Raw genomic sequence first — 26,235 nt, 5'->3', positions numbered from 1 at the left:
TCTGTTTTCAAACATTTATGATGGTCGCGATGCGATGCGATTGATTCTGATCTCAGCATTGGCCCATTTGTTGACCCGAAGCAGTGGTCAAAAATCAAAATCAAAAATATTTTATACCTAGAAAGTAGTCACTCACCGCCCATTCAGACAGTGCTAGTTTAGGTTAAATTTAACAAATAACATACGTATTAGTTTAATGGACATGGCNGAATTCCATTGTATCGCGTCGTAGCAAGACTCGCATTTATTTAAATCGTCTTGCGGAGTAATCCTTCTGTACCTGTACTATTCCTTATATAGGTCCGAATTGCTTGGAAATTATTGACAATATTTTTGTCTATTTTCAGAAATACTCTTCCCCGTATTGGATATAACTAGGTTAGCAGTTAGAAACAAGGATATCAATGGGCAAATATTCGACACGACGTACGGCCCGATGTTCGTCAAATATCTTCTGTCTTTATTAGCGCCAGGTATGTATCCCAGTATCTGATAAATCATAGGCAATTTTGTCAGAAATTGTTTGAAAAATAGGGTAGTGCTTAGAATAGATTTGCAGAATTTTCCTAATAAATAAATTTCAAAAACTATGCTGTTGTATAATACTATCACATAACAATGACATATTGTAATAAAATTAGCTATTATTGTTATGTTGTATCAGAAACAAACAGAAGATTGGCCTACACTTTCCATGCTGGACAGACGGGTTTCGGAGGCCTGTAGCCCTATTCACGTAACAACTTCAACGACAACAAAACACTGAGTTGCGATCCTATCGAGTAATCGTTCCATCATAAATGACCCTTGTGAATACGGATTTAGAACTTGTTTTTCAATGGGACGACTTCTGTACGTCAACGAGATCTTGACTGTCAAAAAAATACATGAATGAGGGTTTTCGCGAATGAAAGATCCGCTAGATGGCGGGACGTGGATGTGGGGTCTGACTGCTGCGTGATTGGTGGATTTTGACATATCTGTCAATGTCCTTTCAAAAATAACCAATCATGCAGCATTTGGACCTCGCGTCTACGTATTGCCATCTGGCGGATTTTTCATTCGCGAAAACCCTCATTAGGCCACTGATCTTCCTTACATCCACGGGAAGTGTTCCTAATTTAGCCTCGCTGGAACAATATAGGTATGAAAACGTAAATGAATTTATATTTAAATGGTTTTCTTTTGTTTTCAGATAACCTGCCAGCGAACCAGATGTTAGCGATGCGAGTTTTAGTGAACGCTTTCAGCGACCTGCCTGGAGAGATGCTGGTGCTTGCTGCGAGAGACAGCCTCGTGCATTGTATCATATGCCTGCAGCAGATGAACAATAACGCGCAGGTCAGGGTTATGACGGTATCTTTACTAAGCGTGTATTTAAATAGGCAGTGCACATAGAAATAATAGTAGTTTGAGTAGAAGTTATCGAGTGGCGGCCACGATCAGGTAGAAGGGGAGGTCTCCCATTCGGTGGACTGACGATCTAGTGAAGGTCGCGGTGCACTTGGATGCATGGTCGGTCATTGCGGAAATAATTTGTTTTGTCCAGCAGTGGATGGATGTCCTTTGGTTGAAACGAACCCAAACAGTTCAAACTGGAGACAGATGACTAAAGAGGCTAGGTTTCTAAAAGTATTCCCACCTAACGAGCGAATGCTATGTTTGTCCTGGGAGAGAGTTAAATTGCCGGTCTATTCTTTAGTGTCCTCTGATCACCCCTATATAAACACCTACAAAAGTGAAATAGATCTAAAGTCCGGTCGCCGAGCACGTAGAATTTCGTCCAATGACCCTAATGCTACCCATCCTTATCGCTCGCGCGTAATTATATTGCTGTCGCGACCGTGGTCGCGACTGTGGGACGGGCAGCCGCAGTGAGTGTGTGACGAAATTATACGTGCTCGGCGACTGGACTTTATACCTGTTAAAGTTTCTAAGTGAAATATAATAGGCTAGATGACAAAATTTCAAATTTTTGTCCGTCAGACAGATAATTAGAAAATATTAGCATATTTTTTATTTTCTTTCATACCCAATTTAATAATAACAGTGCTACATCGAGTTGAAATGGCGCGTCACGTTACGCTTGAGTAGAATTTTTACTCAAAAGTGACGTCACGCGACATTCAACTCGATGTAGCACTGTTATTATTCGATTATGAAAAAAAAACATGTGTCCAAAATGTTTTTATTATCTGTCTGACGGACTAATAGAATTTCGATTTCATTACCCAGTCATCATCCCTATACATTTTTTGTGCAGATCGCAGCAGCCTCCCTACTCCTGAATCTGTGCGTAGCGTTGGCGGCGCAGTTGGACACGGCCGAGCTGGCCGACTGCCTCGTGGCCGTGCTGCCGCGACTGCACGACAACGAGGCCTACTTCCGGTAACCACATCTCATATGCAATACATATTAGCAGGCCTGTTCATCTCCGCGAGTTTACATCGAAAACAAAACACGCACGATGGCCCACCTACAGGATACTATTCCACAAGGCCTCACATACGAGCGAACATTGACTCACGCACGCGTATTCTTGTGTATGATGGAAGGAAATAAAGAAAATGGTGTACTGAATACTGTGCAGTATTTAACTGCCTAAATAATAATAAAAACACAGAATGTACTTTTTTAAGTTGCCTCAAGACACTGAGAGGTAAATAAGTAGTTAATATTATTCATGATAATTCATGCTAAATCATGTATTTCCTCCGCCATTTTCCGCAGTTTGGCACCTCACGTCACATCACTTTACCGAAGTCAGCCCTATAGCTTCGGCGCAGTGCCGATCACTGACGTTTGTCAACAAAATGGTGCTTGACTCTTGAGACAGGCTAAATTACACCATATTGTTAATGACATTGAGCATACATTTTTTAAATACCTTCGCGAAGTAAAACTTCTGTACGTAGTACTTATTATTATTCTGTGATATTAGTAGTAATGTGCTGTGCGGATGATACATATTATCGTTGCAATGATTACAAGTTGTTTCCACATCAGCCAGACAGTTTTGACAGTTCCAACTCCTTGTCAGTTTTTTTAGCATAGCTGCCATAGCCACGATGAGCCAAACTTCATGATTCACCAACATTATATCCTATATTGGGAGCACACGCTGACAAACTTTCAGCTTTTATAAAATAACGTAGGTCTGGCGTTCACCGGCTCTTAGTCTAAAAAGTTACATGAATGTGTTAAACTTTATGCTTTATGTTTTCCTAATAAAGAAAATAAATAAATGAGTCAAGCTCTCGCAATCACTGAATCACCTTTGTTCAACAGTAGACAAACCATAGTAGTGACTCGTAATATGTATGATATTTGAAATAGGATATTTAAAAAATGCAGCAAGGTTCTGGAGGCCGCGTACCGGAAAACGCAGCGTGGGACGTCCACCCACAAGGTGGACCGACGTCCTGATAAGGGTAGCAGGAAGGCGCTGGATGCAGGCCGCTACCAACCGTGCGATGTGGAAGTCATTGGGGGAGGCCTATGTTCAGCAGTGGACGTCCTGTGGCTGAAATGATGATGATGATTTAATAAATATTTAACCGCAATATTTTCTGATATGTATAAGTTATGTTTATAACTGAAAACTGACTCGAATCATTCGCACTGGTTTAACTCGAACTTCATAAGTACTTACCTAAAACAATTCTTCTCCATTCCAGGGCCCTCGTAGCACTAGGCACTCTGCTGGCCGAGACTCCCAACAAGCTCGTCATCCAAACCAAGGTGGTATCCAGCGCACCTCTACACAACCGCCTGAAGCGAGACGCCGCGTCGTCCGACGCCGCCATAAGGAAGCTGACGGTGGCCTCACAACAGCTGCTGCGACTGTTATAGTGCATTTAGTAATAGTGGCTCTCGAGAGAGGTATTTTCGAAGCGTTCGAATCGAATCTTGCGCTCGGCTGGGGACAAATCGCGTGCGTATTGTGGAATCGACGTTGAAGAATAGGGGGTCGAACACAAGTCAATTGAAATACTTTTTATGAACTGACAAATAGCAGTTTCTCCAAAGTTTATTGAAATATCCACATTTAACAGCACTTGGAGATTTTGGTTATCAAAGTGCTGTTAAATGACTAATGATTTGAATGATGATTTAAATAGCAACTAAAATAAAATGCTTTTATAAGTTCGTTCAAATAATTATTTGTATATGTTGGCCGATCCCCTATTCACAAATTGGCTTTTGAAAAATATCTTATTGAAATTCGTATGCTAATCATGCGCATTCGATTTGGAATTCGAATGTTTCAAAAATACGTTCCCAGTTTTGATTCGTTCCCATATTTGGATGAACAGTTTTGATTCCTATTGGCCTTTTTTATCGTGTGGTTTGTTGTCGGGTATCGATCGGCTGAAACGGAATTTTTCGATACTCATTGGTTGTATAAAGACCAATAGGAATCACTGAAATTAATGACACTTTAATACTTCCAGAAGAATCACAAGCGCAGAAATAACATGAAATGAAAACTTAAGTCAGTACAGACAACGGCATGTAAAGCTAAACACTGGCATCTTATTTAGTTGTAAGAAGTGCTATTTTGCAAAGTTTTTGAGCGATGCGCTATGTGATTCCACAATTTTATTCAAAGTTCTTGCGGTTTAGAAGTGGCAGCGTGAACCAGTTTCAATTGTTTGTGTGTTATGATAATGTGCTAGTCACAACTTGGTGTTAAGTAGTTTTATGGTCGCAGAAGGCTAGTAGACAATACTATTTCCCTGATCAAAGGACATTGGGAACTTTAATATGAGAAAATGCCCCACGGCGGACAAAGATGAAACGTATTTTATTTCAAAGCTTTATACTTGTAGGTATATTCACTTAAAGCGCTATGTTGTGAGATATGGGAATTCTGAGATATGACGAGTCTAAGTTGAAAATATATTTGTCTAAAATGATTTGATATTTTTACATGTTATGTTGTTTGGCATTGCAGAGTAACCAATAAAAGTAAATAAAATAATATAAATAAATAAAAAATATAAATAAAATAATATAAGTAAATAAAATATTATAAATACTTAAATTAATATTAGACAACATCTCATATATTACTCCAACCCAAAATAAGTAGCTAAGGCATTTGTGTTATGGAAATCGGGAACGACAAACCACAACACACCCAAACCAGAGACAATGTGAAAAGATCGTTTTCTATATTGTCCCGGCCGGGAATCGAACCCGGGACCTCAGGATTGGCCCGGCACCGGAAAACCGGTGTGTGCGCCTCTCCGCCACGGAGGTCGTCAAAAATGTTACCTAAATGTAAAATAAAATAAAATATTAAAACTTCATTTTCTCAATATTCCCATATAAGAGAGAAAAAAAAATGCACGGTAATTCATTGGATATTAGTATGTATCATCTGTGATAGGTTTCGTTTGTGTCCGCTACTTTTCAAAAAGTGGGGCAAAAAGTTCCCAATGTCATTTATTTGTTAGACAATAAAATGTACTAATGCATGCAATCCAAGACTTCTTCCATTGGATATTGTCCTGGACTGAAATATTGCAACTTGTGTCAAAACCACGTTCCCGTTACAAATAATGCTAGCTAGCTGCGACTGATACATTGATTTGTGTTGTTGGAGTAAAGTGTATGGATGGAATCTTCATAAATTGCAAGAACTTTGTTGTGCGATTGTAAAACAATACGAAGTTCATATATTCACAAACAGAAGCGTAAGGGACTTCGTATTGTAAAAACTTTAAATTATGACTTTTGACGATATGTTAGCAATAATGAGATCAAACCTAATGCTAGAAGATACTGTCTAAAAAATAATAAATAATAATAATAATAATAATAAGANTAGCAGGTATATTGTCCCACCCAGTAGCGCAATCCAGACGTAGAGCGCCTATGAGGTTTAGAACTTGCTTGTGGTCAACCGGCATCAACACAAACGAATTTATTTGTACCGGGGTGGTAGAAGAGGGGACTGTGGATGTGTTACCGATAGGGACCACCTTAGAGGCAAGTTCCCTTCCTATGCTAGCAAAGAACCTGTTGACCTCATTGATGGACGCTTCAGGGGTAGCCGAGATATTTAACAGCTCTTTGGGAGACTGTGGCTGAATGGTTGAATTGGTAATGGTTTTGATGACCCTCCATGTGTTTCTGGGATTGTTCTTGGCTTTAAGAAGTTCGTTTGTTTCGTACGTTCGCTTTAGTTTCCGTATCAAAGAATTACAGAAGTTGCGATATCGAATGTAGGTAATTTTCAGGATTAGATTATCAGGAAATTTCTTCACTCGCTGGTGCATTTTATCTCTATTACGGATGCAACGAACAACGCCAGGTGTAATCCAGGGTTTGACTGGGAGGGTTTTACGTCGAGTCCTAATGCGGGTTGTGTGTTTATGGATAACCTCTTGGATCAGACTTATAAACAGATCTGCTGCTGCATTGGTATCAGAGGTCTCTAGTACCGCTGAAAAGTCGATACTATCTACCTCGGCTTTAATAGCATCGTAGTCAATGCGAGGGAGCAGCCCACATGATTTAGCTTGCGTTGGTTGACTTACTTTCAGGCCAAGTAAAACGGGTAAGTGGTCAGTGACATAGGTGTCTAATATTAAAGCAATGGCTGTACTTCCAGTTCGCAACAAGATGTGGTCCAAACAGTTATCACCTCTGGTGGGAAGTAAGTGAGCTGGCAACAAGCCTAAGGCTGCTGTCAAGTTCAAGTAGTCGGCCGCGTGACGGTCGTGATTACCAGTTTTTATGTCAATATTCAGGTCACCAATAACCACAACATTTCTTTTAGATTTCAGAGGAAGAACTAGGTTTTCTAGACTGACATAAAAATTTTCAAGATTTGTGTATGATGGTGATCGATACACGCAAACAATAGCAATGCCATCCAAGTGGCAAATGAGGCAGTTTGCATCGATGAACTCAGGCTCTATAACAGTGTAGGTCAAGGTGTTTTTTACATAAGTTACAACACCATCATTTTGTTTGCTATTTCTGGTTGTAAAATGCGATGTAAAGCCCTGCAGAATGGGAAGGGCACCCGCGACCAGAAGCCAACATTCAGTAAGCACTATAACATCAAACTCGATCTCAGTCATATTCAGAATCATCATGAACTCGTCAAAGTTCTTTTTAATACTTCTTATATTGATGTGGATAATTCTAAAATTGTGAGCAGGTGTTATAAAGTCGCGACAATTCTCAGGGCTGCACCTATTCGCGACACTTAATGAAAAAGAATCAATTTCGTTTGTTACATTAGTAAAATTAGCCATATTTAGTAATTAAATTATAAAAACAGAGAAACTATAGATTAGACAAAAAAAAAATGAATTAATATTAGTTATAACAATAGACTAAAAGAAAGAAAAAGTCTATAAGATTGAATTCAAGCCGCTGCCAGTTGAAACACAGTACTATGTAGAAAGAGAGCATAAGTGAAAGAGGAGAGATTGCCGTTGTTGAGGTTGGTGTGAGGTGTGACATAGTATTTTTGGTTTTGTGAAAAAGAGTATGTGCATGAGAGTTTGTGTATAGTGTATTTAAGTCTATTATAATTATAATTACAACTGAACCGTATAAGATTTTATCAGAATGGTCGGGGCTGTCAAGTATACACCGGAGGACTAGTCAGCTTTGTTCGTGTAATTTATCGAAGTCTGAGTCAGCATTTATGCGTATGTGTGGGTCTCCTTCTCTCTTCCTTATATAAATGCTCCCATTTGCTGTCCAACAATAATTATAGTTGTTTAATTTTGCAAACTCTCTGCTCGAGTGGAATAGTCGCTTTAATTTAGGGGTCAATGATTCACCGATGTATATCTGCTGCGGTTTGCCTTCAATGTGTAAATGTTGAGTATTTAGTTTCTCTGCTCCATCTACTCGGTTAAATTTTTTGAAAGCAGTGATAAGTTGTGTTTTCTTCATTACATTAGACAGTTCCACGATGATGGGTTTATTTTCACGAGCTTTCGAACCAATACGGTAGACGTCACGGATGTCCGTGGTTTCTATAGGAATCTTAAAGAGAGAACCGAGTTTACCAACAATATCACACAAGCAATCCTTTGTTTCTACCTTGTTTATGGGGATATTTCTTATTTCCAGAAAGGTGGCGCGCCCCTTTTTTTCAAGGAAATCGATCCTGTCCTCAAGTACAGCAATATGCTGTTGGTTATTTTTCCTCTCATCCTCTAATTTATTTATCTTGCTATTTAAATCATCATATTTCTGTGACATAAAATCTAATGTCTTAAAAATCTCAGCATTTTGGTCCCTAATCGCTGTTATGGTGTCTTGTAGTACAGTTAATTTTTTGTCTTGATTTATTGAAAAATTGGTAAAGTACATACGCATTTCAGCCATAAATGCGCGCATGTCGCTGTGGTCATCACCTTCAAGCTGCCTTTTGTTACAGTGTGAAATGAATTTTTCCGTTTCATTCGGGTGAGGAGACGACGGACTCGAATCTGAGCCCTCGGAGGCACCCCGCCGTGACTGGTGCTGGAGTTCTGATTGCTGAAACTTGACCGTACTCGACGCGGGCTGCGGGTGAGCGGCGGCCGCTCGGTTGTTAGGCGCGCCGGACGCGCACGGCGCAGGCGAGACCGGTGGGGTTCGTTTTAGCGGCATAGCTACCAGGAGCGTATAAAGCGAAAGAAGATGACTCACGCAGTGCCGGTCTCGGCGCCGTGGGCAGGCGATGCTGGAGGTGCACGCGCAGTATTGGTCGTGCGGTGTTACGCCTCCGGGGGCGGGCAGCAAGCAGCAGTGGGCGGAGTCGATGACGACGGTGACTCAGCGTGCCGGGTACCAGGAGCTTGCGGCCAAACTACCTCTTCACTGTTTATGCGCTCCTATTTTTTCACTTGGATTATTTCGCCAAAAATACTTTAAAATTTATGAAATAAAATTGCGTGGCTTTAGACTAAAACACGTCTGAACTCCTCAGAGGTCCGGGGGGGAGAGGAGGAAAAGCAATAATTGAATTGAAAACTCCAGTTTATATTGAGATTTTAATATTAAAACCGTATAGAATTTGATCTCACCAGTTTCAATGCCTTACAATATAAAACACCATGTAATGTTATAAAAAATAATTTATTTTACACAAGTCGTAGCGATGCATGTTCTACAGTTGCTTGCTATAGAATGTTATCAGTGAAGTTTTTTTTATTTTTAATATAAACAAGCATTAAATAGCATTGATAATAAAATTTAATATTACATAACATTTTTTTTATTTCAATACCCTATCACATAATATTTATTCACATTTTGAGTTATTATTAAATCTACATTGAGAAACTTTCAAAATGAATTGAAGTTTGTTTGTATTGCTATTAACAGAATCGTGATGACGGCAAGTGCACGATTTTTATTACACTATGTTTATTTTACATAAAACAGATCATATAAATAAATACGTATAACAAAATATAAACAGATGTTTGGTTGCATCATACGGATATAAATGACACCAAGTAAAAAAGTAATAATTGGCTTACAACTAAACATTTTCGTACTGATGATATATTAGTATAGTTTTCATCAATGAAGCTAAACTTTCATCAATAGCGATATACAAATAAATATTTAGAAACTGTTTTAGGTACCTCAACGAGAAATAAGGATGTCATGTCATTGTCAAAATCAAATAACACCGAACTAACTTTTAAAATAAACATTAGAAAATGTTTATCGACTTAATTTTTATGCTGACAAATTACGCTGTTTTGCTGTATTTGAGATATATGAGCCCATTTTACCATTACATTCTAAATTTCCATTGATTAACATACCAGACGCTATCAGTATGTACATATTTGTGACCCGTTAATCGTCAATATAGATTTGATAGCGAAAGAAAGATTTAACTTCATTATACAAGTCATCGATTTAAATTAAGACTGATCCGAACAGTGTGAAAATTCAACTCTCATTACTTTTTCTTCTTCAACTCCTCAAACCGGCGATTCAGGTCATCAAAGTCAATCTCATCGGGCGCGTTCGGTGTATTACCAGATCCTGATCCTGGCCCATTGTTGCTGGTCCCAGAGCCGTGGCTGTGAGGCACTGAGGGCAGGATGAGGTCGGAGGGCACTGAGGGAAGTTCCGGGAGTTCGGGGAACAGGTTCGGTGCTTGGACGGTGCGCGGCCGCGGCTGCGGTTGCGGTTGCGGTGGTTGCGGCGGGAGAGATGGCTGCAATGTAAAGTTGTTATGTTAGTCATCGGAAATAGAGGTAGACGCAATCTGGGAGGACATGAACCCAAATGGTGAATAATGAAAATCAGTCACTATTTTACCGACCCGTGCTCTTTTTAATACAAATAAATTAGTGGTTTGACAATGTAACATAGAAAAAGATGCAACACTCGATTCTGCGTAGGTATTTAGCAGTTTAGCTTTTCCAATAAAATAAGACAAGCAGTTGTACAGTTCATAAAATACTAAATACATTTTATTTATTTATTTATTTGTAATAGGTACAAACAGTTTACAGTCTAGTCTAGTCTATTTTAAGAGCAAGTGGTTAACTATATGGCTGTGCACAAATTAGAAATTAGCGCCTTTATACACTACACTACAAAACTTGGGCAATAATATAATAACACTATAAAATGTATGAACATGCAGAGCGGGGAATAATTGTATTCATGTCAGTCAGAATTAGTTTTAAGCTCAGGGTCAAGAAATTAATTTGAACTAAACATAAAAATATTATAATTACCATATCGTGATTAATGCTGTCATAAGCAGGTGGCAGATTATGCATCTCATCCTGCAATAAGAGGAGATCATTACATTCTTATAGGAATCACAACATGCACATTGCACATAAAATTGCCATAAGTAATGCATATGAATGTAAGTATGTACCATACATTCATAATATTTTGTTTGGGTATAAACTTGGCAATAAGGAAAATACTTCAATCATACCAAAGAAAACCAGTGTCAGTTCGAATTTGTATACAAATTGTTTCGTTTTCAAAAAAAAATTATATAAAAAACAATGGAAAGGTATATGATTGCTACAGTGCAATGATGTTCTGGCAGCGCAGGACCGTTCATTGTGGAAAACCTTGGGGGAGGCCTTTGTCCAGCAGTGGACGTCATTTGGCTGAAACAACAACAATGATGTTCTGACTACAACTAAAATAAGCAAAAACCAAATTACTTTAAACAAATACACTTAAATCCATGCCTATGTACAACAAACAAATCACATTCTATCAAATGCAAGCAAAATCTAAATAAACATCAAACCTGAAGAAAACTGTTGCTCAGATTTTTTGAGTCTACGCCTGGGGGTAAATTGTACCCCATAGGAGACTGACTGGGACCACCGTAGTTGCCAGGAGGGGTTGCTATGAACCCACCAGCTTTTCCATGTGAAGGTTCCTGAAATCATTTAATTGTTCATATGTTTATATTGTTAAGTTAACAATAATACATAGTTTATTTTCAATAGTGACAGAAAGATTTTTCAAACAAGACTAAACTTAAAACTCATCACACTGGAGTTTATTCTAATTTATGTTACGATTTTTTTTATTCTGGAACACGACGTATCACGTAATAAAGAGTTCAACATGACGCGCGATTCAGACGCGTTTATCTGTAAAATGGTACAAAAACCTTGCTCTTGGATTGCTATGCACTTTTTTTTTTTTCCTTTTCCAATCTGCTACTTGGCAATCTGTTTCCGCGAAACAATAATCCAATAATCTGTCCGATTTCAATCCGGTTCTTGAGGCGTTCAGTAAGAGACTAGTCCAGTGAGTCATCTCTTATTCTTTCACTGCGAATCTTTTCGCTAGGTTTTGAATGCTATGCACTAACCGCAGGCATATTATGCTGTCTAAAAAACTTTATAAGAATTGCTAAACACATTGAATGCTTACCGAGGGATAGCTAAAGGGCTGTACGCTTGGCATCTGAGGCATCTGCATCGGGTATCCGATGAAACCCGGCGGGTTGGGAGGCCCGCCTATGTCGATCAGGAGCGCGTCACGGCCTGTAATACAAAACAAGTGCTGTATAAGCGCTCCTGCACACGACGCCGCCACCACGCCGCCAATGCGCCGCCGCCGCGCCGCTGGCTTTGACGGCGCGGCGGCGGTTTTACTCGGTGCGTATGTACAGTGTAGCGGCGCGGCAATGGCGGCATCGTGTGCAGGAGCCCTTACACGGTTATATTTAGCTATACTTGGATTATGTGGCAATGCTTAAGTAATGGTAAGCCCAAAAAATATGTTGTTAAAAAGTCTGAATCTAAGGCTGATTTGCACTTTAAAGCTAAGCGTCCACTTGTCGGTATCGTACGCAACGGACGCATCGTACGAAACACATCGTATCAGATGTGCGAAGCGTACGATGCGGACAGGTGGACGCACTTATATGAGTTTCCATATAAATAATACTAAGATCCGTTGCGTGCGATACGTCCGATGCGTACGATACCGACATGTGGACGCTTAGCTTAACAGTAACTTTAACGATAACTGGTGCTTTTTGTATGGAGTTTGTCAAATTTTTGACGTTTGTTAAAGTTAAAGTAAGATGCACCATCTTACTTTAACCAGCCTAAGTATTTTCATAAGCTGTTGCTAAAGTAAAAGGAAAAGGCACAGTTTAGGACACCACACAACCTTTCCTCCTCCATTCATTACCCACTTTAAAAAAAAATACAGGGAAGGTGATGCAAAGATAAAATTATGAGTACATTTGCTATCATATTAAAAATCAACAATCAATAACATAGTACCTTCTTCCTCCCCCCTCATGACTTGTTCATCAGGCGTATACTCCACATTGTAGTTCTTGGCGATCTCTATCAAGTACTTCTCCACAAGTATCTTGGGAGGGCTCTGTACGGACAACTTGTGTCGCAGCTTCTCGCTGATTGTGTTCACACTTTCGTTTCTACAAGCGTCTGCATAGATTTTACCGTACTTCGCAGTTAATAGATCTGAAATTACTTTCAATTCCTGAAAAAGAAAGTTATCTTTAAATGTTTTTTTTTTCTCCATTTTATATCTGCAATCGACTTGGGTCGTAATCAGATGTTTTGTCTTGGTTTTTATTGGGTATCTCAGTAAATTCTCTCCCTCACGCCCATAGCACACCTCCGCCACGAAAACATGACAGCGAAACTATTTCAATATACATCTCTGAAATCACACCCCCACATTAGCAACGAAACCAAGTAAACGCAGAGATGTATATTCCTTTTGCTGTCATGGTTTCGCGGCGGAGGTGTGCTACGGGCGTGAGTCTTTAAAAGTGAAAATTTATTGATAAAGGCTGTTATAGTGTCAAGTAGCTTATGAAATTGTATTATTGGAAACATATAAAACAATGTAATAATATGACAATTCCTAAATTAATCATTTAATTACAGACAATAAAAATATTTGCCTCTGTAATCTTGCATTCTTAATCAATGAGTGAGTATTGCATATCATTTCACTATGAAATCATACTATCATAAACAAATACAATGCATATCTTTAAACATGTTATCCCTACTAACAATAACAACCCTGACACACCTAAACAAGAGTAATACATAAATAACGATGTCTTAGAATCTGGTCTAAGCTTATTAGGGTTTATTATAAACTGTTTTTTTTTTTGACATAGTTATTTTAGTCAAAGACAATGATTGGTGAGATACAAACCTGTACATCTGTATGCATTCTAGGAGCCACCCAAATCAGACTGGATATAGACTCTGCAAGACCCTCATCCAATTCCTTCATTTGTGTGACAAGTCCAAACCTCGCCAGGATGAGGTCACAGTACATTTCTACTATTTCCATTGCTTCCACCATGTAATCTTCTCTGAAAGTAGAATTTTGCCAGATTTAAAATACATTAGAGACTATGTACTATGTAATTATGTACTTTGTTCCATTACTGTATAACAGGTTTATACTGTATGTACTTTAAGTAATATTGACGCAACATTTGAGCAATCAAAGGATAGTCTATTAATTGACTTTCAAGGACATTTGGAAGATCACTGCGCCTTTGATATTCATAAAACAATACATTACCTGATGATATGTTCCACGCGAATTTTAGCTCGTTCGCTTTTCCCAGCAGCTATATAATCCGCAATTTCCTTGCGTGCCTTCAGAGCTAGTTCTGTTTTCTTCTTTTCTAACAACTTCAGACGATTTAAAGCTAGCCGCAAATGAGTTTTCAGCTTGGAATAGTTAGGGTTAGTTGAAAACATGTTGGTTCGCGAGTATTCACAATATAACACAGAAACTTATAATGTCCTATAAAATTGCTTGATGAGTAATACGACAAGGGATTTATAATGTGATTACAATTTGTTTGTGACTATGAATCATCATCACAAATTCATTTTTCCCGTAATCCTCAACAAAATGTCAAATTGACAAGTAATGACATTGACGTTTTAATGACATTTAGTTTTTTTTATAAGCAATGGTAGTAAAATTATAGTTTTGTAATTAAGAAAAATTAAATAGTTGTGATTTAAACTAAAATCAAAAACTTAAGAATAGATGTACTAAAAATCATCACAGCATTCGATATAATTCATAAGTATTATTTTCTTTGTTGCATGCAGGGAAAACTGGGACATTTCTGTTACCTAGCGCGACGAGATTAAAACTACCCACTCTCAACCCTCCGAGCTGCGAGCCGACACAGAAGACGTTCTGTGCTGTGCAGCAGCAATTAGGATATTGTTATTTCGACAAGCGAGGGCAGTTCGCATCCATTTGTTTACATAAACCCAATGAAAAAATAATAGTGGCCCACTGTACTACTTCCGGTAATTATTCATAATATTACTTATTTATTTGCTCATTAAGTGTAGGTACCTACTTAAGGTCTTTAACTAAACAGTGCTTAAAACTTAGTAACCTAGTTGAGGTATTGCAAATTTTTTTGGAGGGCTGCATGCATAATTATATAAATTTTATCCTAAAATGTTTTATTGATTTCACCCAATTGGGTTAAAACTGGATGATTTGGGTTAAAACCAGTTTTTTTCCATTATCACCCATTCTAGTGGGGGAAAATTAAAATAGCGTTTTTTTTAATAGTGAGAAATTCACTATTGGACATTTACCCCCGCCCCTATCCTTCCCTCGCTGAAACTTCAACAAAGTCTTCGATCTCCTACTGATATCAGTCCACCACCCTTACCATTGCAGAGCCCACTCTAACCAGCCTCAAAATCTCCCAGCCTCCCCTACTGAAACTTCTGGTATGAAGTCTCCTGCACCTCTCAAACTTGCAAAACCCCCTAGTTTTGCAACCCCACCCGCTAATTCGCCTATCTCAGCCCCCCTCATCACCTCCCAAACTGCAAAACTCCAAGTCTTGTCTCTCCCCCCATGTCTTTGCCATGATCACAAATTGTGTTCCTTCTAAATCGGTTCAGCGGTTCTTGAAATAACAACATTTTATGAAATGATCGGTCACCTCACATCATCATAAAGTGATCGATTTTACGATTTAGCCACGAGCCCACGATATGTATATTAGTGTTAATATTTGACTTAGTACATAATAATTAATAAACTTAAATGAGAAAAATTCAATAAAAAGAAATTATGACATTGTTTTTACCCGCTATAAGTAATCACCCACGGGTGGAATGTTAGGTACCTAATGGGTTTTTACCAGAGAGCAGAAATAACAATATAATATATTATAATAATAATAAGTTATTTCTGCTCTCTGGTTTTTACCCGTGTGGAAACCCATCTCTACATGCATGCTATAATTATGTATAATTATTTGTAGGTAATATTATATTCTAGGTATTTATTACAGTCTCAGTTGTATGTAGGTCACAGATAGTCATGTATTATTATTTAAATCTAACATCCTTCTATCCATATCTGTGTAACATCCGGTTAAAGCCGAATGTGGTCGTTGGAATTTTGATAAGGTCCAGGAAAAACACTGATTAATTTACAAAAATTAACACTTTATTTCATTTTTTAAGAAAGTACAATTTGATAGAACTTATTCTATATGCAGCGACTAAAAATAAGTTTACAATTCGCTGCGTAAACGATTCTTCAGTAGCAAATTAATATAAGTACACCAAGAAGAGTCAATAATGATGGTTTATCCATCAAATGACTCAATAACAACACCTAGGATTATACTTTACTACGTGGATATGGCTAAATTATTATCAGTATGATAATAACACAAGTAAAACAGTTTTTTTTGTACAATTTTTTGTGCAAGAATTCAGTAGGTATTTATGTTTAAGTATAAATCTAGGAGACAAATACATTTTGTTTTTTTCAATTAACTCTGTTTGAATAGTTTAATGAAAATACTGAGTCAAGTAATCAATTAATACTAAAAGACTAGGAAAAGTCACATTAATAGTAAATGGAAATTAAATAGGAAGTTATTTCCCAGGAGTCCTCTGATACCTAAATTTTAGACATATACATACTATACATAATAACAATACATAAATTATGTATGTTACTACACATATTAAAACTAGGTAGGTCAGTGTTTTCTAATTATAAAAATAAATACATAGGTACTGAATTATGGCACTGAACATTATCTCTAACAGTAGATATATAGGCATGTATATTTATCTTATGTCAGCATAACATAAACAAATGTAATAATAATCGCCTTCTTCATAAAAACTTTTAACATTAAATAATAAGTAACCATTGATCACTAATTAATTTAAGTTACATAATTGTACCTTAAAATAATTTAACTCTCTTATAACAAAGTAGTACTTAATATTAATACTTTCTACGAAAATACATTTAAATTTTCGATGAATAAAAATTTCATTGTGATTTTGAATTGACACCAAGTAATTTTCAAGGGTGGATGATCTAAAAATCGTGAGATTCAATAGCATTATAAATACTGGAAAATAATACTTAGCAAATCAATACCTAATTCATACAAAAAGAATTGATTTACTACAGAAAGATCATGTTTTACTTAGTAGGTGAATATAAACATCGAGATGAAATTCAAACATAATAAGGTAAGAAAGAGAAATCAACATAATTAATTATTGATTATGTTCAAGCTAAGCTCGTTTACATACCATATTGTCGAATATGAATTATTAATTTATGCGATAGTTATTGTCACAATAATAACGTTTTCCTCTTGATTTTATCAGTTAATTAATCGATAATATTTACAAAAAAAAATAGTTAAGTAGGTACATGAATCAAAATAGGCATTCACTTAAAAAAATCAATTAGTTTTGCAGAGAAACAGTAAGCTTGTAAACTAGTTTTGTGAGCGTCACAATAATACTGTTCGTAAAATTGTCATAAATACTCCAAAAAGTTTATTTTCTTATAATATCAATTACATCTAAACATTCAGTCCTTGTCACAAGCTATATTATTACTAGTAATGCTAATTTTCTTATCAACTTTATTGTGAGAAGTATCGTAGTCCTCATGGAGCACCACAGTGGTGGCGCTTACACTGGAAGGACTATGCGAATGAGTTACATTTGTACGATTGCTGTCTGCCAAGTGTTCCAGTTCATGGCTTTCTAAATTGGGTACCCCAGAACAAATAGAACTAACCCTCGATACAGATTTATGTTCCTCTGTGGGAGATTCCTTCGAAGAATTTTTCCCAAATAATTGAAGCAGAGAGCATAAGAAAAATGTAGCATAAAACCAACTTACTGACATTATTAATGCAAGAAATGTTCCGATTTGGAAATACGGAAGAAGATTAGAACGGAGAAGAAAAATCCCAGCTAAGCCGGTAGTCAAAGCAGCGGCAGCAGTTGGTCCGGCGGAGGCCGATAGCGCATATTTGACTCTAGACGATTTAGTACCACTGGCATTTGTGTAACTCAGTGCATAATGCAGACTAAAGTCAACAGCTAAGCCAGCTGATGTCGATATAGCTACACTTTCCAAAACATTCAATTTCCAGCCAGATAAAACCAAAATCGCTATAGTGACGGTAGATGAAAAGATCATTGCCGTCAACGCGCAAATACTAACTACGAAATTTAATGTCGCCGGTATCAACACGACAAATCCTAAACTAGCCGATAAAATTAATGCCATTACAGTGCCACTGGCTAGAGTTCTTTGGAGATCATAAAACTGGAAATCAGACAAGAACCAACCACCTGACATTCCTGGTGGCGCAGATTTTAATTCTTCTTGTGTCCAGTTTTCAACATGCAAGAAGAAATTATTCATACTAGTATACGACATCGAATATGGGACTACACTTTCAAATTCAACTACCATAGCGGCTACAGTAGGTGGCCTTGCGCTTCTTAAAAATTTGGGACCAGCCACCCCAGGCATAAACAACTCCCCACGTGTCCCATATAAAGACTCCATGGCTTTTATAATGCAATATTCAAATACTTCTTTTTTATAGGGGAATGGAGATGACTCGCAGCAAGGTGTTCTATTTAATTTGTCAATATTATCAATGCACCGAATACTCATTAATTTTTTGAAACCTTCAATAAAACAATTTGGCAAAAGAGGTCCAAACATTGGCTGATAGAATGGTTGTGCTTTTAATTTCATGCAGAACTTTAACAACCATACTTGGGAGCTTGGATCAGACACAGAAAATGTCTCATCAAAAACCAAATGTCCTGTGGAGTATGGGTCCATATGGTTTCCATTGTCAATAGCTTTAGCGCCCCATATCCATCTTAATGGCATTCTACTACCTGTGCCAATGTCTTTTCCAAATCTTTCAAATAGGAATTTATCTCTGTACTGCATTTCATACTGTTCTACAGGATGTGAAGACTGAAATAGTTGAAATTGTCTGGACTCTGGCAGTTGCAGCCCTGGAGAGTAGAACACTACAACAATACTTCCAATCCCTATAGCACCCAATGACATAACAAACGGCATGTGTAGTTTCATTACACATGTAATAATGAATCTACTTAAAACAACTATGATATCTTCCCAAATCTCATTAATAGCTTTCTGAATTACATCTAATACCTTGACATTACTAGTACACAATTTAACATCTATAACATACACTGATACAGGCAACCAACTAATCATTAGTAAAAAGTTTACCATAACCGCCGTTCCTGCAAAAACGCTAAAACAGTTAATAGCTGGAATGTAGCTTACATAAGAAGCGAAAAATGCAACTGCAGTCGTCAAAGTTGTGATGAACATAGTCACGATAGAATGTTTCAAAGTTTCCTCAAGGATTTGCACGAGGATTGTTTCTCCAGCACTTGATACATTCTTGATGTCAGTTAAACAGTTATCTTCAGTCACCACATTATCTCTTATGAGCTGTTTACTAACAGTGATCCAAATTTTAACATAGAGAAATGCATCGTCAGCTCCAATTCCTATCACAACAACTATCACTAGTAAATTCATAAAGGGAAAAAACTCCAAATTGAACACATAAACATACAAGAAGTATGCTATTCCAAGTGAATATGCTATTGCCGTAAATAACAGCACAGTAAGAATTACAGATTTAGTGTAAAACCATACACCTATAAATACAAAGATACCTCCTAAACCTATTAGCCAGGTGTCTTGAATCAACAATGCATCAAAAAGAGTATTTTTTAGTCCGAAATCCATGGCAGGTACAGTAAGAGCATCATATGTCAAATTTGAACGTTCCAACTTTACATAATAAGGTAATGAAGTAACACTATATGGCAAAGGAAGAAAGATCATTGCATTTTTCACAAAAGTTTGGGAATAATCTGTTGGGGAGAAAGCCTCTGAGTCTATGATATAAAACAACAAATTGTACACAGCATCATACTGTGAACAATATTTTGGGACCTTACAACGGTCCAGGTCACACGATGCCATTAAAGTAAAATTGTGAAAATAGCCAGCACATTTCCGCAAAATACTAACAGCTGAATCTACATCCTCCCTGGTTAAATTTTCACATGTACTCTTGCCTGATATTAAAGCTATGTAGTTTGGCACACTCCAAATAGGGCAGCAAAGATCTTCAGAATGTGTGTTCCGCTGACACAACTTATAATATTCAGATGTTCCCACTTCTACAAGATGAGTTTGGAATTTACACATACTATATACATTTTCAAATGTTAACAATGATGTATTATCAGAACTAGTTACAACTAAATGGGCATAATCAGAAACTGGCGGGCCACAAGTACCTGACGCGTAGTTGAGGTGGATGGGCTTGTCGGGTCGTCTCTGCATCTGTTTGATTGATAGCCATTGTTTCCGTCTGTGTTCCTTTATAAAAGCAGCATTTTCATCTTCAATAGAAACATTGATTCCAAAACCCCAGTGCACATGTCCATTAGATATGTTTAATTCAGGTAAATTGAACAACTTCTTTTCAATTCCTGTACTATTGTTTTTGAGTTTTTTCTTTTTGTTGCGATTCTTCTTTTTTGAGCGGCCGCGACCTGACCTGGGTTTATCTGGTCTGGTTCTATTGTAGTAAGTATGATTCATACGAATTTGGTCTTCAATTTCCTTAGGGTTAACGGCCAGTCTCCGAGAAGGTCTCGTTTCGTCGATCAAATTTTCCCAAGCAATAAAACGGTGAGCCAGTGCAGTGCCGCGGGTCTCAAACCCAACCAAAGGATCGGAAAATGATGGCAATTCGTGACATACCAAAGGAATTACTGTAAGTATTGTGGAAATCACACTTATGCTTCCAAGAATCAGGTAGGGGTGGCGAACAATAAATCTGGCGTAGGCAGACAACATCATTTTGTGTAGATTTCATGAGCTTCATAGTTATTATTCCTCTAATCCATCTTCTTGCATTAATGTAACAACACATACTCATTTAAAAAGCTTAAGAAAGTTTATTTAATACTGATAAAGAATCACATTTTTTAATGGAAGATGGGGAACTAAAAATTACACAAAACCACTGCTTCATTGAGAAGAATACACACATTTGATGAATTTTTCATTTTCAGAATTTGACGCTGTCTTTTTTTGATTGACGCATGTCATATAATTTTGGGGTCAAAAATTACTAATGACAGATTAAAAATAGGTAGAAACGGGTAAAACTGGGGTACAACATCGAGAACTTAACTTTATCCTTTCCAATATCCTACTAAATAATTTCTTTACAATATTTAATGAAATAAATAACAGGGCCTGGGTCATGATAATATGTTTTAAATTAACCTCGTTAATTTATTGTTAATTTCTTTGATATTTCTTTCTGCTTAATTATCTGTGAAAATGAACGTGACCGCAAACAATTTCCAAGCTGGCAACATTATTATTGTCTCTGACATCTTGTGATCACAAGACCTCTCCGTTTTGAGTTTTCTGTCAAGGCAAAAATTGGGCGAAAAAAGACCGTCCCGAACGGGATTTACGGGTAAAAAGCTCCAATTTGCTCAACAAATATCTCAAGATGAGATACTTCCTCACTTACCTGTTTGTGCTCCTTCTGGGAATCGCTATCACAGTGTTCTCGTTGTACTATCTCCTGAATGGAAAGGGTGAGCAAATCAGTGTAGGATGGTTCTTGGAGAACACGTCCCCTTACATGTGGGGGACGTTGGGAATCGCGTTCGCCGTGGCCTTCTCCGTGGTGGGCGCCGCGATGGGCATCCACACGACCGGAGTGAGCATAGTCGGCGGAGGTGTCAAAGCGCCCAGAATCAAGACCAAGAATTTGATCTCTGTCATCTTCTGCGAGGCTGTCGCCATCTACGGTCTGATCACCGCCATCGTGCTGTCGGGTATGCTGGAGCGATACACAGAGCCCCTTGTTGACATTACTATCAAGCAACAGAACTGGATGGCTGGCTATGTGATGTTCGGAGCTGGGCTTGCCGTGGGGCTGGTTAACTTGTTCTGTGGTATCGCCGTCGGGATCGTGGGCTCTGGAGCAGCCTTGGCCGACGCGGCTAATGCAGCCCTGTTCGTAAAGATCCTAATTGTTGAGATCTTCGGGTCTGCCATTGGTCTCTTTGGACTCATTGTCGGTATATACATGACGTCAAAGGTCAAGATGGGTAACCAGTAATGTAAGAAGAAATGGAACTTGAATTTAAGTGTAAGTATAGACTATTTTTTATCTTGTTGAAAAAGTCATGCAAACATGAATTTTACCTTGTCAGTTACTGATCAGTATAATAATTTTGCATTGAATGACCTGGCCTGTCATGTGGCAGGGTTTAATTTTCTTCTGGAGTAGGCCTTTCTTTGGTCTGTCTAACACAGAATTGACATTAGCTACTTGTTTCTCCCAGGGTCCGTGGCCGAGTCCCCCAGTTTTCGACGCACCCGTGGTCGACGCCCCCGGTCAGTTAAATTCGATTTGAAGCAATTTTTAATCAAATGTACAGTCAGGCACAAAAATTTTTATAAACGAATAAATATTTATTAGGCCAGTAGAATTAAACACAAAAATGAATCTAATGAAATGAAAATAATTCCTACAAAAGTTTTTTGTTTCTTACTACTGCTGGTTTTGGGTTAAAATTTTGCTCCCATATTGCATAAATAGCGTCAAACATGCATAGTTTAGTATAATAATTAGCTTGTGAAACTNAAAAAAAAAAAAATGAATTAATATTAGTTATAACAATAGACTAAAAGAGAGAAAAAGTCTATAAGATTGAATTCAAGCCGCTGCCAGTTGAAACACAGTACTATGTAGAAAGAGAGCATAAGTGAAAGAGGAGAGATTGCCGTTGTTGAGGTTGGTGTGAGGTGTGACATAGTATTTTTGGTTTTGTGAAAAAGAGTATGTGCATGAGAGTTTGTGTATAGTGTATTTAAGTCTATTATAATTATAATTACAACTGACTACATTTTCGTCAGCATAATAAAATTTACTATCGAATGATACGTACATTAGAATTAATAACCAGAAAGTTAATTCTTCACTTTAGAGGGCGTAGCGGTCAAAACAATTTCAAATGCCTAAGGCGACCCATAGTTTAACATTGGGATGATGACCTAAGTAATTGTTGTATAGTATACCACACGATAGAAGTTTGCCAATAACTTTCAGACACTACCAATCAAGCGTACCATAAATGAAGACTAATTTGAGCTTTATTTATGTAATGATCTTGCAAATCAATCAATTTATAATTCCTTAGTATTCTTATTAAATCTAGCAGCCTTGTGACTGATCAAAAATAAACCGATATTTCACACTAACATAAAAATAAATTGAAACATTGCGAGTGTTGAACGATCCTGACAGGTTTCAATTTCAAGCTGGTCTTAAATGTCGGGCTGTGGTAAAATTAATTGTATGCACATATCCACTTAGCGTGTCTGAGAGCTGCCTACATCGGTTTCTAGATCGTGTCAGTGGCGATTACTATTTACTATTGCTTCTCGAATTTAAATTATTTTTAGCACTGTCTTATTACTTCCAGTGGGATTTGTATGTCATGCTTTTTGTTTTTTGTCCATGTTGGGTTGTTTACTTTGTTTTGTGAAAGTCGGTATCTCTGATTTGAAAAATATCGTATGGTTATGAAACCATTTAGTAATTTTGCCTCATGAGTGACTGTCAGCATACCTATTATTCCCGTTGTATTCAGATTTCCAGAAAATAGAGTGGATGGATGAAAAAGCGGGAGATGAATAAACTAGTGTAGTGTAGGAAGGAATACCTAAAATCTCAACCAATTTACCAAATCCTCTTGAATATAATTAAATAATATTTTTCAGTTCCAGTAGTAAGGTGAACAGATCAACATTTACCGGCTGTCAGCTGCGCGCGCGCCCTTTGCATAATAATTGATACTGTTGCTTTTGATCGAATATAGCTTACCTACGAGTGAGAAATGTTTCTAATAGTTAGGTATAATATTTACTTGAAAACAAATCAAATAGCGGCGCATGGTTGGGAAAGCCGACCCCGCGTAACCGAATTAGGCGAGGCAGAAGAAGAAAAATGTTTACTTGGAAAACAACTGGGGTGCCGAGATCTTTCACATGAAGGAAGAATGTTTATAACAATCGTCGGATCACCACTAAGCAATCAAGTCACTGAAGTAATTGTTAACCAGTAATTAATTCAGTTACTGGACAATTTTATTGAATCCCCGTTTGTTGGGTGAATATTTTCTTGTAAAAACGTTATCGAACACGGGCCTCTCGTCCATCCATCAGCCGCCAACAAGCCGTAACGACCACGCTAACAAATGCGCCATTGTTCAGAAGCCAGGGGTTTAGGGTTGTCAATATGATCTGACGTAATTATCAAGATATTATAATTATTGTTAGGTCTTTGGAATTTTTATAGATGGATAATTAATGTTACTTGAAATATAATAAAAACCTTTTTAAAATTATTGGGATAAAGTATTTTTATTTTGTGGAAATCTTACAGCAAGATGACTATACTTGTTCAGGTTAACAGGGAAATCAAATTGGACCAACCCTCTCGGTTGGGCCATTGATGCCAGTGGCGGCGTAGCATGGGTTGGCACCCGTCCGATCGATCACCCCCCCCGTCACAAGTCCTAAGGCACCCCCTGGTACCCCCCAGGATCTTGTTACCTACCGATTCGAAGATTGAAAGACAATCGCACCCCCCGTATCAATGACCGATGCCAGTGAGTACTAATCTGCGCGACTTGTGTCACCCCCTGATGCTTGGCACCCGGGGCGGACCGCCACAATACTGANTGGTACCCCCCAGGATCTTGTTACCTACCGATTCGAAGATTGAAAGACAATCGCACCCCCCGTATCAATGACCGATGCCAGTGAGTACTAATCTGCGCGACTTGTGTCACCCCCTGATGCTTGGCACCCGGGGCGGACCGCCACAATACTGATTGATGCCATTGTGTGTGACTCCCATGAGGTACCTACATTATTTTTATGCATTTGATGTTAAACAGATCATACAAATTTTCAGCATTAGATGCCAAAATGTTTTGAAAAATTGTCACACGGTTTCTAACAGTTGTTTGTTGAGCGACAGCCCTGAACAACCACGACACATGTCGGCCGGTGTCTTTGCGATTAATAAGCGCGCGCGCAGCTTTCGAGCTTTGAGTTATGCTTCCTCTTCGATTTTGTCATTTGTGGCGACGGGGAAATTACTATAATTTTTCAGAAATATTATGTGGGAGGAAATCTCCACGAGATAGTGTTGAAAAGCTCTAGGAGACAGAAACAATATTTTTCGTAAAGTAAATCTAATCTAGAATTCCATGGTTATGAATACACCGTATCTTTTGTTACTGACTTTTTTAAAATAAAGAAACAAAGAACAGACTTATTGAGCCGTCTAAACATCACACGTAGCATAACGTGCCCTTCGAAAACCCTTCAATGTTCTGACCAAACTGAGAATATTTTTATAGGCACATATGTAGTAACTTTTACACTCATCTAATAATCGTCTCCGTGGTTTAGTGCTTTGAGAGAGACTCTCACTTTATTAGCATGGCTTGAATTACACGGCTGATTCCAGACATCAGATGTCTGGTAACAAATATCAAGTGATTTCATATTATGTGTAGTCGTAAGTCTACAACAAATTACAACTCATGACGATGATGACCACTCTGCCAAAAGTGTAACGACTGAGAAGAAGGATAGAATCCAGTGTCTCCAAAAGTCTCTCACCACTGGACTCTGGCGTTCAAACCCAGAACCTCCAAGAAAGTAACGCTCTCACCACTGGACCACAGCGTAACATTCTGTATGTGTGTCATACATACGCGCGGGCGTGTGGACTGGTTTGTATGAGGCAACAATGGAACTGGAACTATTAGAATATAGAGCAGCCCTGCGGGTTTGCTCGTGTTCAGTCTTATTCAATCGGAAGAATACTTTAAAGATTTATATTTTTTCCAGACAAAAAGAGTCTCGGTATTTGGTATATGGATTTTTTATTATTATTATTATCGCAAGTCTTGTCTGATGGAATGCCTACCTATTACGCATCGTCTTCTTGAATCACTATTATTAATGATGGTTTTCTCGTCAATAGATACACTTTAAATCCGTTGCAAAGAAGCAGACGGAGTGTTTAGCACTATGTATAACGATTTATACAGGTTTATAAGCTTTTTCGACTCTCTTAAGTTAAATGACATTGTAGAGTTTACAAAGCCCTCTAGGCATACGTGCCAATATCTTCAATTTGCGAAAGACGTTCATATTTCTCGACATCATGACATTTATACGCAATTAGGGGAGACCGAGCAGAGTTGTAACAGAGGAGGGTTGAGACATTGACGA

The 26,235-nt window shown here is 37.9% G+C and overlaps 5 protein-coding genes across 6 annotated transcripts; 2 read left to right on the top strand and 3 right to left on the bottom strand.

Annotated features, from left to right (window-relative positions):
- Window positions 1-325: 325 nt before the first annotated feature.
- Window positions 326-4,465, top strand: LOC114358375 (phospholipase A-2-activating protein-like). Its single transcript, XM_028312322.1, has 4 exons — window positions 326-473; window positions 1,196-1,341; window positions 2,264-2,388; window positions 3,678-4,465. The coding sequence occupies exons 1-4, from the start codon at window positions 437-439 to the stop codon at window positions 3,850-3,852; spliced, it is 483 nt and encodes a 160-aa protein (XP_028168123.1). The 5' UTR covers window positions 326-436; the 3' UTR covers window positions 3,853-4,465.
- A 3,164-nt stretch (window positions 4,466-7,629) lies between these two features.
- Window positions 7,630-8,631, bottom strand: LOC114358366 (uncharacterized). Its single transcript, XM_028312312.1, has one exon. It carries the CDS (start codon window positions 8,629-8,631, stop codon window positions 7,630-7,632), a length of 1,002 nt encoding a protein of 333 aa, XP_028168113.1.
- Window positions 8,632-9,080: 449 nt separating this feature from the next.
- Window positions 9,081-14,407, bottom strand: Ist1 (increased sodium tolerance 1-like protein). 2 transcript variants are annotated; one of them, XM_028312320.1, is made up of 7 exons: window positions 14,065-14,405; window positions 13,687-13,849; window positions 12,771-12,993; window positions 11,908-12,020; window positions 11,270-11,404; window positions 10,731-10,781; window positions 9,081-10,201 (listed from the first exon to the last, which is right to left on the bottom strand). In XM_028312320.1, the coding sequence occupies exons 1-7, from the start codon at window positions 14,244-14,246 to the stop codon at window positions 9,941-9,943; spliced, it is 1,128 nt and encodes a 375-aa protein (XP_028168121.1). In that variant the 5' UTR covers window positions 14,247-14,405; the 3' UTR covers window positions 9,081-9,940. The 2 variants fall into 2 exon arrangements, with proteins under 2 accessions (XP_028168121.1, XP_028168122.1); XM_028312321.1 differs by lacking the exon at window positions 10,731-10,781 and having other exon boundaries at window positions 14,065-14,407.
- A 1,729-nt stretch (window positions 14,408-16,136) lies between these two features.
- disp (RND transporter family member dispatched) lies at window positions 16,137-21,037 on the bottom strand. Its single transcript, XM_028312317.1, has one exon. It carries the CDS (start codon window positions 20,749-20,751, stop codon window positions 17,386-17,388), a length of 3,366 nt encoding a protein of 1,121 aa, XP_028168118.1. The 5' UTR covers window positions 20,752-21,037; the 3' UTR covers window positions 16,137-17,385.
- A 243-nt stretch (window positions 21,038-21,280) lies between these two features.
- On the top strand, window positions 21,281-22,094 carry VhaPPA1-1 (Vacuolar H[+] ATPase PPA1 subunit 1). Its single transcript, XM_028312319.1, has one exon. It carries the CDS (start codon window positions 21,419-21,421, stop codon window positions 22,034-22,036), a length of 618 nt encoding a protein of 205 aa, XP_028168120.1. The 5' UTR covers window positions 21,281-21,418; the 3' UTR covers window positions 22,037-22,094.
- Window positions 22,095-26,235: the final 4,141 nt, after the last annotated feature.

The sequence above is a fragment of the Ostrinia furnacalis genome, unplaced genomic scaffold, assembly GCF_004193835.3.
Source record: "Ostrinia furnacalis isolate ACB-3 unplaced genomic scaffold, ASM419383v2 OfSCF3905, whole genome shotgun sequence".
In the NCBI taxonomy this organism is placed as follows: domain Eukaryota; kingdom Metazoa; phylum Arthropoda; class Insecta; order Lepidoptera; family Crambidae; genus Ostrinia; species Ostrinia furnacalis.
This window is presented reverse-complemented; position numbering and strand designations above follow the sequence as displayed.